Below are 11,513 nucleotides of genomic sequence, written 5' to 3'. Positions count from 1 at the left end.
AGCTGCGACGCCCCAAGGGCATCGTCCCGAGTGAGAACCGCAGCGCCCATCACCTTGGCCTCGCGGTGCTGCAGCCAGCTGCTGAAGAGCACCTCGTAGGCACTGAAGATCTCGTTGGAGAACGTGTCTTTCCTGACCGGCTGGAGGTCCGGGGGCCTCCCAAGCTATCCAGGTTCGCGCCAGGTACTCCCGGATGCTCTCACTGAAGTGCTGCAGAGCTGCGGGGAGAGCCCAACCGCGCACACTGGGTGCTGCAGCCGCACCAGCACCCCAAGGGATGCAGTGCTGCTCCCCGGCAGCATCCCAAGGGATGCGGTGCTGCTCCCCGACAGCATCCCAAGGGATGCGGTGCTGCTCCCCGACAGCATCCCAAGGGATGCAGTGCTGCTCCCCAGCAGCATCCCAAGGGATGCAGTGCTGCTCCCCAACAGCATCCCAAGGGATGCGGTGCTGCTCCCCGGCAGCATCCCAAGGGATGCGGTGCTGCTCCCCGGCAGCATCCCAAGAGATGCAGTGCTGCTCCCCGGAAGCACCCCAAGGGATGCAGTGCTGCTCCCCGGCAGCATCCCAAGGGATGCAGTGCTGCTCCCCGGCAGCACCCCAAGGGATGCAGTGCTGCTTCCCGGCAGCATCCCAAGTGATGCAGTGCTGCTCCCCGGAAGCATCCCAAGGGATGCGGTGCTGCTCCCTGGAAGCACCCCAAGGGATGCAGTGCTCTCCCAGGCAGCATCCCAAGTGATGCAGTGCTGCTCCCCAGGCAGCATCCCAAGGGATGCAGTGCTCTCCCAGGCAGCATCCCAAGGGATGCAGTGCTGCTCCCTGGCAGCATCCCAAGTGATGCAGTGCTCTCCCAGGCAGCATCCCAAGGGATGCGGTGCTGCTCCCCGGCAGCATCCCAAGGGATGCAGTGCTCTCCCAGGCAGCATCCCAAGGGATGCAGTGCTGCTCCCTGGCAGCATCCCAAGTGATGCAGTGCTGCTCCCCAGCAGCACCCCAAGGGATGCAGTGCTCTCCCAGGCAGCATCCCAAGTGATGCAGTGCTGCTCCCCGGCAGCATCCCAAGGGATGGGGATAGGACAGGACCCTTCCCAGCAGGCACCCACAGCAGAGGGATGCCCTGCCCACAGAGCCAACTGCAGGCACCCAACCGCAGGGACCCCATGGGGCGCCCCACAGGAGCCTGTGTTTGCCCCACGGCTTAGTTCTGCCTGCGCTGAGCAGCGAGGGGGGCCAAGAACCACAGGCCTGGAGGCTGCATCCCAGCCATGGCAGCCCGAGCTCTGCTCCTCCTGAGGACCGGCCCCAGGACCAGAGCGTGGTCCTGCACAGGATGCTCCTGGCTCGGATGAGGGGCTCAGCCACAGAGTGCAGGGGCACCCATCTGCCACCTCCAGCCCCTGAGGACGGCTTTGCATGGCTCCAGGGGCTCTCCAGGGCTCTATGGGGCTCTCCAGGGCTTTATGGGGCTCTCCAGGGCTTTATGGGGTTCTCCAGGGCTTTATGGGGTTCTCCAGGGCTTTATGGGGCTCTCCAGGGCTTTATGGGGTTCTCCAGGGCTTTATGGGGTTCTCCAGGGCTTTATGGGGTTCTCCAGGGCTTTATGGGGCTCTCCAGGCCTTCAGGGGGCTCTCCAGGGCTTTATGGGGTTCTCCAGGGCTTTATGGGGCTCTCCAGGGCTTTATGGGGTTCTCCAGGGCTTTATGGTGTTCTCCAGGCCTTCCGGGGGCTCTCCAGGGCTTTATGGGGCTCTCCAGGCCTTCAGGGGGCTCTCCAGGGCTTTATGGGGCTCTCCAGGGCTTTATGGGGTTCTGCAGGGCTTTATGGGGCTCTCCAGGGCTTTATGGGGTTCTCCAGGGCTTTATGGGGCTCTCCAGGGCTTTATGGGGCTCTCCAGGCTTTTGTCACATTCCCTGAAGCTTTGTGGGGTTCCTGGGGCAGCCAAGACATTGCGAAACAGCAGGAAAAGGTCAGAGCTGGAAGCACCCAAGGGCTGAAAACACCCCCGTGTTTTACTTCATAGAACCAGGGGATGGGTTGGGATGAAGGGATCTTAAAGCTGCTCCAGACCCTGCCATGGGCAGGGACCCCTTCCCCTGGAGCAGGGTGCTCCGAGCCCCTGTGTCCAAGCTGCCCTTGAGCACTGCCAGGGATGGAGCATCCCAGACCTCTCCCTTCAACCCCTGCCATGGGGAAGAACTCCCCAGGATCCCATCAACTCTTCCCTCTTCCTCCTCCTCCCATCCCTGCCTCCCTTGTCCCAAGGCTCCCTGCAGCCCCTTCAGGCTCTGGAGCTGCTCTCAGCTCTCCCCTTCTCTGCTCCCAGCCTGGCTCCAGGGCAGAGCTGCTCCAGCCCCCCAGGACCCACTCCAAGGGCTCCAGGTCCCTCTGGTCCCCACTGCAGGAAGCAGCCTGGGGCTCGCAGGGTCCATGCGGTGCCATCAGGACCCAGAGCCCATCACCACGGAGCACCCGAGCAGGACCCAGAGCCCATCACCACCGAGCAGCAGAGCAGGACCCGGAGCCCATCACCACCGAGCACACGAGCAGGACCCAGAGCCCATCACCACCGAGCACCCGAGCAGGACCCGGAGCCCATCACCACCGAGCAGCAGAGCAGGACCCAGAGCCCATCACCACCGAGCACCAGAGCAGGACCCAGAACCCATCACCACCGAGCACCCGAGCAGGACCCAGAGCCCATCACCACCGAGCAGCAGAGCAGGACCCAGAGCCCATCACCACAGAGCACCCGAGCAGGACCCAGAGCCCATCACCACGGAGCAGCAGAGCAGGACCCAGAGCCCATCACCACCGAGCACCCGAGCAGGACCCAGAGCCCATCACCACCGAGCAGCAGAGCAGGACCCAGAGCCCATCACCACAGAGCACCCGAGCAGGACCCAGAGCCCATCACCACGGAGCAGCAGAGCAGGACCCAGAGCCCATCACCACCGAGCACCCGAGCAGGACCCAGAGCCCATCACCACGGAGCACCCGAGCAGGACCCAGAGCCCATCACCACGGAGCAGCAGAGCAGGACCCAGAGCCCATCACCACCGAGCAGCAGAGCAGGACCCAGAGCCCATCACCACCGAGCAGCAGAGCAGGACCCAGAGCCCATCACCACCGAGCAGGAGAGCAGGACCCAGAGCCCATCACCACCGAGCAGCAGAGCAGGACCCAGAGCCCATCACCACCGAGCAGCAGAGCGGGACCCAGAGCCCATCACCACCGAGCAGCAGAGCAGGACCCAGAGCCCATCACCACCGAGCACCAGAGCGGGACCCAGAGCCCATCACCACCGAGCACCCGAGCAGGACCCAGAGCCCATCACCACCGAGCACCCGAGCAGGACCCAGAGCCCATCACCACCGAGCAGCAGAGCAGGACCCAGAGCCCATCACCACCGAGCAGCAGAGCAGGACCCAGAGCCCATCACCACCGAGCACCCGAGCAGGACCCAGAGCCCATCACCACCGAGCAGCAGAGCAGGACCCAGAGCCCATCACCACCGAGCACCCGAGCAGGACCCAGAGCCCATCAAAACCGAGCAGCAGAGCAGGACCCAGAGCCCATCACCACCGAGCAGCAGAGCAGGACCCAGAACCCATCACCACCGAGCAGCAGAGCAGGACCCAGAGCCCATCACCACCGAGCAGCAGAGCAGGACCCAGAGCCCATCACCACCGAGCAGCAGAGCAGGACCCGGAGCCCATCACCACCGAGCAGCAGAGCAGGACCCAGAGCCCATCACCACCGAGCAGCAGAGCAGGACCCAGAGCCCATCACCACCGAGCAGCAGAGCAGGACCCAGAGCCCATCACCACGGAGCAGCAGAGCAGGACCCAGAGCCCATCACCACCGAGCAGCAGAGCAGGACCCAGAGCCCATCACCACTGAGCACCTGAGCAGGACCCAGAGCCCATCACCACCGAGCAGCAGAGCAGGACCCAGAGCCCATCACCACCGAGCAGCAGAGCGGGACCCAGAGCCCATCACCACCGAGCAGCAGAGCAGGACCCAGAACCCATCACCACCGAGCACCAGAGCAGGACCCAGAGCCCATCACCACCGAGCACCAGAGCAGGACCCAGAGCCCATCACCACCGAGCACCAGAGCAGGACCCAGAGCCCATCACCACCGAGCAGCAGAGCAGGACCCAGAGCCCATCACCACCGAGCACCCGAGCAGGACCCAGAGCCCATCACCACCGAGCACCAGAGCAGGACCCAGAGCCCATCACCACCGAGCAGCAGAGCAGGACTCAGAGCCCATCACCACCGAGCACCCGAGCAGGACCCAGAGCCCATCACCACCGAGCACCCGAGCGGGACCCAGAGCCCATCACCACCGAGCAGCAGAGCAGGACCCAGAGCCCATCACCACCGAGCACCCGAGCGGGACCCAGAGCCCATCACCACCTAGCAGCAGAGCAGGACCCGGAGCCCATCACCACCGAGCAGCAGAGCAGGACCCAGAGCCCATCACCACCGAGCACCCGAGCAGGACCCGGAGCCCATCACCACCGAGCAGCAGAGCAGGACCCAGAGCCCATCACCACCGAGCACCCGAGCAGGACCCAGAGCCCATCACCACCGAGCACCCGAGCAGGACCCACGAGGGGTGAAGCAGGAGGTGTGGATGGGGGGGATCGCATCCTGCTCGGGGCAGGGGCACCGCTGGAGCTCCCCCGGCGCAGGCCTGGCTCCATCAGGACCATGGGGGCACAGGAGGGGCTCAGGGGCCCCGCTCCGGCTGCAGGGGGGCTCCTGTGGGACCATCCAGGAGTGCCAAAGGGCCCAAGGAGACACCAGCAATGGGGGTCACTGAGCCCGATGCACCCACGTGAGCACACCCGGAGGAGGAGGAGGAGGAGGAGGAGGAGGAAGGGGACAGGAGCAGCCGCTCCCCCCCTCCCCGGTCCATGTGGAGCCGCAGCTCCGAGGTGCTGAGTCACTCCCTGACCTCTTCCCGCAGCCCGATCGGGCACACGGCTCCATCCGGCTGGCACCGCACCAGCACAGCCGGGGCCGGAGCAGCAGCACCCCCAGGGCTCAGCCCCGCTTTGGGGGCTGCCCCCCTCCCCGTCTCCCCCACGGCTCAGGCTATGGGGAGGGCTGGAGGGGGCAGCCCCCGGAGGCACGGAACACCAGGCACTGATGCAGCAGAGGGGTGCAGGGGGTGCCCGGCTCACCCCAGCACCTGACCCCCTCCAGGCTCCGCTCCCACCCCATCCCCGGGCTGGGCTCAAAGCCCCTTGTTTCGGTCCAGGTTCTCGGCTTGAGGAGGGAAAACATCAACCAGAAGCATCCCCAAGAGACCTGCACGAGCCCAGGGCCGGGTGGGCGCAGGGCAATGGGCAGCGTGCACAGAACCCCAGCCTGGCCTGGGATGAGGGGACCTCAAAGCTCCTCCAGTCCAAGCCCTGCCCGGGCAGGGACCCCTTCCCCTGGAGCAGGGTGCTCCCAGCTGCATCCAGCCTGGCCCTGAGCACTGCCAGCCATGGGGTCGTGTTGAGCATCTCCCCCCCCGCACCCCAGGTCCTGCTCCTCAGGCTCCCCCAGCCTGGATCCGCGCTGGGGCTGCCCCGAGCCAGGGCCAGGACCTTGCCCTTGGCCTGGCTGAGCCCCGGGACGTTCCCACCTCTCCAGCCTGCGCAGCCCCCCTGATCCCAGCCCTTCCCTCCGGTGTCACTGCCCCAGCAGCTCGGGGCCAGCACCGGCTCCCCGGGTACGGATGAGCCCCCGGTGCTCTCACTGCGCATCCCAGCCGGGATCAAGCACCAAGCCAGCAGGGCCAGGACCCCCCCATGGCCTGGGGCTGGTGAAGCAGCTCCGGCTGGAGCCCCAGGGACACCCTGGCACAGGGGCTGGCTCCATCCATGCTGGGGCTGCTCCTTGAGCCCCGCAGGAAGCCCAGGCTGGAGGAGGGGGCACCCCATCAGCCCTCACAAGCGTCACCCCCAGAAGCGATGTGGGTAAGGGCTGAGCGGCAGCACCACATCCCGCCTGCCCCACAGCTCCCACCAGGAATCACGCTGCCCCAGGGCCGAGGCCCACGGCCGCAAAGGGGCAGGCAGGGTCCCCTGCAGCACATCCCAGCTTCCCCATCGGGACACCCCCACATCGAGCATCCCCGCACCAGCACCCCCCGGGCTACGCCGCGGAGCGACTGGGATCAGGTAGGAGATGGAGAAGGGCTCGGCTGGATCCCAGTGACCTGGAGCTGGTGAGCCAGGCTGCTCCCAGGCGTCCCTCAGTGTTCCCACTGGCATCCACAAACCCTCCTTCTCCAGGGAGAGGAACACGCATCCGAGACCAGGGCAGCAGAACCTTACCATAGCAGAAGACAGCCTTCATGTGGTCCTGCTTGGCCATCGCCAGCATGGGCAGCATCGTCCCGAGGATGGAGTTGAGGAAAGGCACCATGCCAAACACTGGGGGGGAAGCGGGAGAGGCCCCTGAGCACACACAGGGACAGGAGCTGCTCTGCAGGGCCCTGGCCCCAAGGAATCCCAGCACCGCGCAGGCAGGAGCCCAACGGTGCCGGGCGGGAGATGCCAACAGCCCCGGAGAGTCCTGCTGGAGGCAAGAGCCCGGCCTGGGCATGCAGAGCCATGGGATGGGTTGGGAGGAAGGGACCTCAAAGCTGCTCCAGCTCCAACCCCATCCCCTTCCCCTGGAGCAGGGTGCTCCGAGCCCCTGTGTCCAAGCTGCCCTTGAGCACTGCCAGGGATGGAGCATCCCAAACCTCTCCCATGGGGAAGAACTCCCCAAGCTCCCATCAACTCTTCCCTCTTCCTCCTCCTCCCATCCCTGCCTCCCTTGTCCCAAGGCTCCCTGCAGCCCCTTCAGGCCCTGGAGCTGCTCTCAGCTCTCCCCTTCTCTTCCCCAGCCTGGCTCCAGGGCAGAGCTGCTCCAGCCCCATGGCCTCATCCGGCCTGGCTCCAGCGGGCTCCGGAATTCCCCACGGATGAGGCCAGCAGCTCCAGCAGCCTTTTAAGCAGGAGCACACTGAGGAGCTCAGCCCCAGCTCTGCTGTCCCCCCGCACCGCAGGGTGCGTTCCCAGTGTCCCCAGTCCCACCCGGGCACAGCACCGCATCCCTCCATCCTGCCTGGAGCCAGCGCCCGTAGCCCCAGCGCAGGCACCCCACGGACGGGGGGGCAGGTCCCTGGCTCACCGTTGGACACAGAGAGGTCGGCAAAGGTCTGCAGGACGAAGTAGTGGGGCAGGATCCCCGGCTGGAACTTGGTGAGCACCTCCTCCATCACCTTGTTGATGAAGCGCTGCCCCACGGCCACCAGCACGCTGCTGGCTGCCTGCTGCCAGTCCCGGACCACCTCCTGCGCGCAGGGAGGACGCAGCTCAGGGCACGCTGCGGCCGGCACGGCCCCACGGGGAGCCTCTTTGCTCCAGGAGACCACGGAGCCATGGAACGGGCTGGGATGGAAGAGGCCTCAAAGCTCGCCCAGCCCCAAGCCCTGCCACGGGCAGGGACACCTGTCCCCAGGGCAGCTTGCTCCAAGCCAGCCTCATCCCACCCGACCTCCCAGCAGCCTCCCCCGCTCCCTTTCAGCACCCACATCCCATGTAGGGCGTGTGGGTGCCGCGCTGGACGGAGCCATCAGCCAAACCACCCTCATCCCCCCCCCAGGGAGGAGAACATCGCCCATCCCCTGCTCCCCCCGCCACCCCAAGGGCTTCCCTCCGGGAAAGGGGACCAGTCACAGCTGCACTGGGGCAGCCCAGACCCACAGCGCCCACTGGGAGCAGCAGCAGGAGCCCAAGCAAGAGGAGGAGCAGCAGGTCCCAGGCCCTACCTTTGACTTGGTCATCTCGCTGGAGGCCAGGAAGATGACCACCTTCGCCGTGCTTTTGTCCAGGAGGGCGATGCTGTTCTTCACCACGGTCTCCATGGCCTTCAGGATGATGACCCGGTGCGGGTAGGCCAGCTGGAGGGGAGGGAGAGCGGGCAGGTGACCGCTGCCACCTCCGCCAGGCAGGGAAAGGCAACGCCAGCACCCGCTCCTCCACAACGGGACCAGCGCCGTCGCTTGCTGGAGCCACGGGACGGGTTGGGATGAAGGGGGCTTAAAGCTGCCCCAGCTCCAACCCCGGCCAGGGACCCCCTCCCCTGGAGCGGGGCGCTCCGAGCCGCTGCGTCCGCCCCAGCCTCGAGCCCTGCCAGCCATGGGGCAGCCCCACGTGCCGCGTGTGCCCCCCCCAACCCTGCAGCTCCCACCTTGTCGTGCTGCCGCAGGTACTCGTCGCAGCAGTGCAGGAGCTCCTCGGGCTCCGCGGCGCCCAGCGAGCAGAGCGCGCTGTAGATCTGCTCCTGCACCTGCGGGGCCTTGTCCGTCGTGGCGTCCATCAGCGTCGTGGCGAGCCCTGAGCAAGGCACGGGGCTGAGCCCCAAGCGCCCCGCGCCGCGCTGACGGCCCCCGAGCAGCTCCATCGGGCTCCGGCGTCCCCCATGGGGCCGCCCCAAGCGGCTCCCACCAAACCCTGCTCCAGGCTCCGCTGCCCGGAGCCCATCCCTGGGTCCCAAGGGCTCGCTCCCCAGCATCCCTCAAAGCAGGCTGGTCCCTGCGGGGCTATGGACCCCGCTCAGCATCATTCCAAGGTGAACCTGCCTCTAGGGTTTACCCCACTGAGGGCTCCGAGCAGGGCTGGCACCCGTTGAGGAGGGCTGACGCAGCAGGAGACCCACCACGGGCATGGCCTGGAGGGGCTGGAGGAGCCCCACGGCCATCGGGTGGACCCCAGCACTGGATGAAGCTCTCTGAGGGTGAACAGACACCATCGTGGAACCACGGAATGGGGTGCGAGGAAGGGACCTTAAAGCTGATCCAATTCCAGCCACTGCCACGGGCAGGGACCCCTTCCCCTGGAGCAGGGTGCTCCGAGCCCCTGTGTCCAAGCTGCCCTTGAGCACTGCCAGGGATGGAGCATCCCAAACCTCTCCCTTCAACCCCTGCCATGGGGAAGAACTCCCCAAGCTCCCATCAACTCTTCCCTCTTCCTCCTCCTCCCATCCCTGCCTCCCTTGTCCCAAGGCTCCCTGCAGCCCCTTCAGGCACCGGAGCTGCTCTCAGCTCTCCCCTTCAGGACCCTTCCCTTCCCCAGGCTGCCCCAGCCCAGCTCTCCCAGCCTGGCTCCAGGGCAGAGCCGCTCCAGCCCTCGCAGCAGCTCAAGGCTCCAACCCAGTTAAACCCAGGCGAGGAGGAAGGTTCCAGCTCCAGTTAATTCCCTGCTGCCCCCCGGGCTCAGGTGAGAACTGAAACAAATCCCTTTGGAGTCCTTCTTGGCGCTGCCTCGACCCTCCAGCAGCTCCGGTGCCCGGAGGGGCCGCAGCAAACCGGGAGAGGGGCTTTGGGCCAAGGGAGGCAGGGACGGGATGAGGGGAACGGCTCCAAGCGGCCGGAGGTGGCACCGGGAGGGGATGCGGATCGGGGGGCATCGTTTTCCACGTGGGGCTGTGGAGCTGCTCTGCCACAGTCACGTTGGCACCCACGCGAGGCGGTGCCAGGGGACCCCTGGGCCCTTGCCGTGGCTTCATTAAACCACCCAACAGTTCCCTGATTAAAATGAGCTCCAGCGGAGCATCCGCGGGGGATCCAGGCTGGGACCCCAGGGGCTCCTGTCCGGGGCAAAACGGACGCGGGCTGGGATGGAAAACGGCTCCCTGCTCCCATCGCCACGCTCCGGCTGCCCCCGGCACTCACGCCTGATGCGCGACTCCATCATGCTCCGCGTCCGCAGGGTCCCCAGCAGCAGCAGGAGGTCGGCGGCTCCGTGGGGATGGATCCCGGCGCTCCCTGGGGTCCCTATCTTCAGCGGGTGCCGCGCCGGGCTCGTGAGAAGCAGCAGGGGCAGGAGCAGCCCCACGGCTCCGGGTCCCCGAGGCGGGCGGGCAGCGGAGCTCCCATCCGGGCCCGGCCCTAGGGAGCGGGGAGGCGGCCGGAGCCCGGCCCGGAGCCTGCACGAGGGGGGAGGATCCCATGAGGAGAACCGGGGGGATCGCACCGGGGGGGGGGGTGCGCACCCCAACGGCAGCAACGGGACCCAGCACAGGGCGATGGCCATGGGGGTGCTGAGCATGGGGGGTGATGGCCATGGGGGGTGATGGCCATGGGGGGTGATGGCCATGGGGGGTGATGGCCATGGGGGTGCTGAGCATGGGGGGGTGCTGAGCATGGGGGGTGATGGCCATGAGGGGTGATGGCCATGGGGGGTGATGGCCATGGGGGGTGATGGCCATGGGGGGGTGATGTCTCCAAACCCATGAGGAAACGGGAGAAGTTCCCAGGACCCAGCTCAGCCCCCATCACCCGGCTCAGCCCCCATCACCCGGCTCAGCCCCCATCACCCAGCTCAGCCCCCATCACCCAGCTCAGCCCCCATCACCCGGCTCAGCCCCCATCACCCAGCTCAGCCCCCATCACCCGGCTCAGCCCCCATCACCCAGCTCAGCCCCCATCACCCGGCTCAGCCCCCATCACCCAGCTCAGCCCCCATCACCCGGCTCAGCCCCCATCACCCAGCTCAGCCCCCATCGCCCCCCAGCTCAGCCCCCATCACCCAGCTCAGCCCCCATCGCCCAGCTCAGCCCCCATCACCCAGCTCAGCCCCCATCACCCCCCAGCTCAGCCCCCATGGCCCCCCAGCTCCAGCCCGGGCAGGTGTTTGGTGAAGGAAGGTTTGGGAGGGGGCACTGAAGATGTTCCCCACTGACCCAAGCCCAGCTCTGCCTACGGGGCCCTCACCAGCGCGGGCAGCTGGGCCCAAAGTGGGCAAGATGTTGGTCAAGGGGTTGGCCAAAAGGGTGGCCAAGGGGATGGTTACGGGGTTGGCCAAGAGCTTGGTCAAGGGGGTGGCGAAAGGGTGGCCAAGAGGTTGCCCAAGGGGTTAGTTAAGAGGATGGCCAAGAGCTTGACAAAGGGGTTGCCCAAGAGGTTAGTTAAGAGGTTGGCCAAGAGCTTGGTCAAGGGGTGGGCAAGAGGCTGGATAAGAGGCTGGACAAGGAGATGGCCAAGGGGATGGCCAAGGGGATGGCCAAGGGGATGGCCAAGGGGATGGCCAAGGGGGTAGTTAAGAGGTTGGCCAAGATGCTGGTCAAGAGCGTGGCCAAAGGGGTGGAGAAGGAGGTGGTCAAGAGGGTGGCCAAGAGATTGGCCAAAGAGGCGGTCACGGATGTTGGCCAAGAGGTTGGCCAAAGGGGTGGCCAAGAGGGTGGCCAAAGGGATGGCCAAAGGGGTGGCCAAGGGGATGGCCAAGGGGGTGGCCAAGGAGGTTGGCCAAGAGGATGGCCAAGGGGATGGCCAAAGGGGTGGCCAAGAGGGTGACCAAAGGGATGGCCAAAGGGGTGGCCAAGAGGGTGACCAAAGGGGTGGCCAAGGGGGTGGCCAAAGGGGTGGCCAAGGGGGTGACCTTGCCCAAGCACGTTTCCTTCCCCTTCCAACCATGGCCATCGCCTTCCCACTGGGATAAACGGACCTGGGACCCCAATCC

At 66.6% G+C, this 11,513-nt stretch overlaps 1 protein-coding gene across 1 annotated transcript; it reads right to left on the bottom strand.

The window, feature by feature from the left end:
- Positions 1-137: 137 nt before the first annotated feature.
- LOC133264655 (maestro heat-like repeat-containing protein family member 1) lies at positions 138-9,861 on the bottom strand (the record flags this gene model as incomplete). Its single annotated transcript, XM_061444487.1, has 6 exons — positions 9,728-9,861; positions 8,245-8,390; positions 7,823-7,954; positions 7,183-7,345; positions 6,339-6,437; positions 138-218 (listed from the first exon to the last, which is right to left on the bottom strand). Coding segments are annotated over exons 1-6 (643 nt in total), but the record flags the coding sequence as incomplete, so codon positions are not given.
- Between the last annotated feature and the right edge of the window lie 1,652 nt (positions 9,862-11,513).

This window comes from Pezoporus flaviventris, unplaced genomic scaffold (assembly GCF_033815535.1).
Source record: "Pezoporus flaviventris isolate CSIRO_AGI_PZ_B2104156 unplaced genomic scaffold, CSIRO_AGI_Pfla_v1 ptg000920l, whole genome shotgun sequence".
Classification (NCBI taxonomy): domain Eukaryota; kingdom Metazoa; phylum Chordata; class Aves; order Psittaciformes; family Psittacidae; genus Pezoporus; species Pezoporus flaviventris.
Note: the sequence above shows the minus strand (reverse complement) of the source record. Positions and strands in the feature narration are given on the sequence as shown.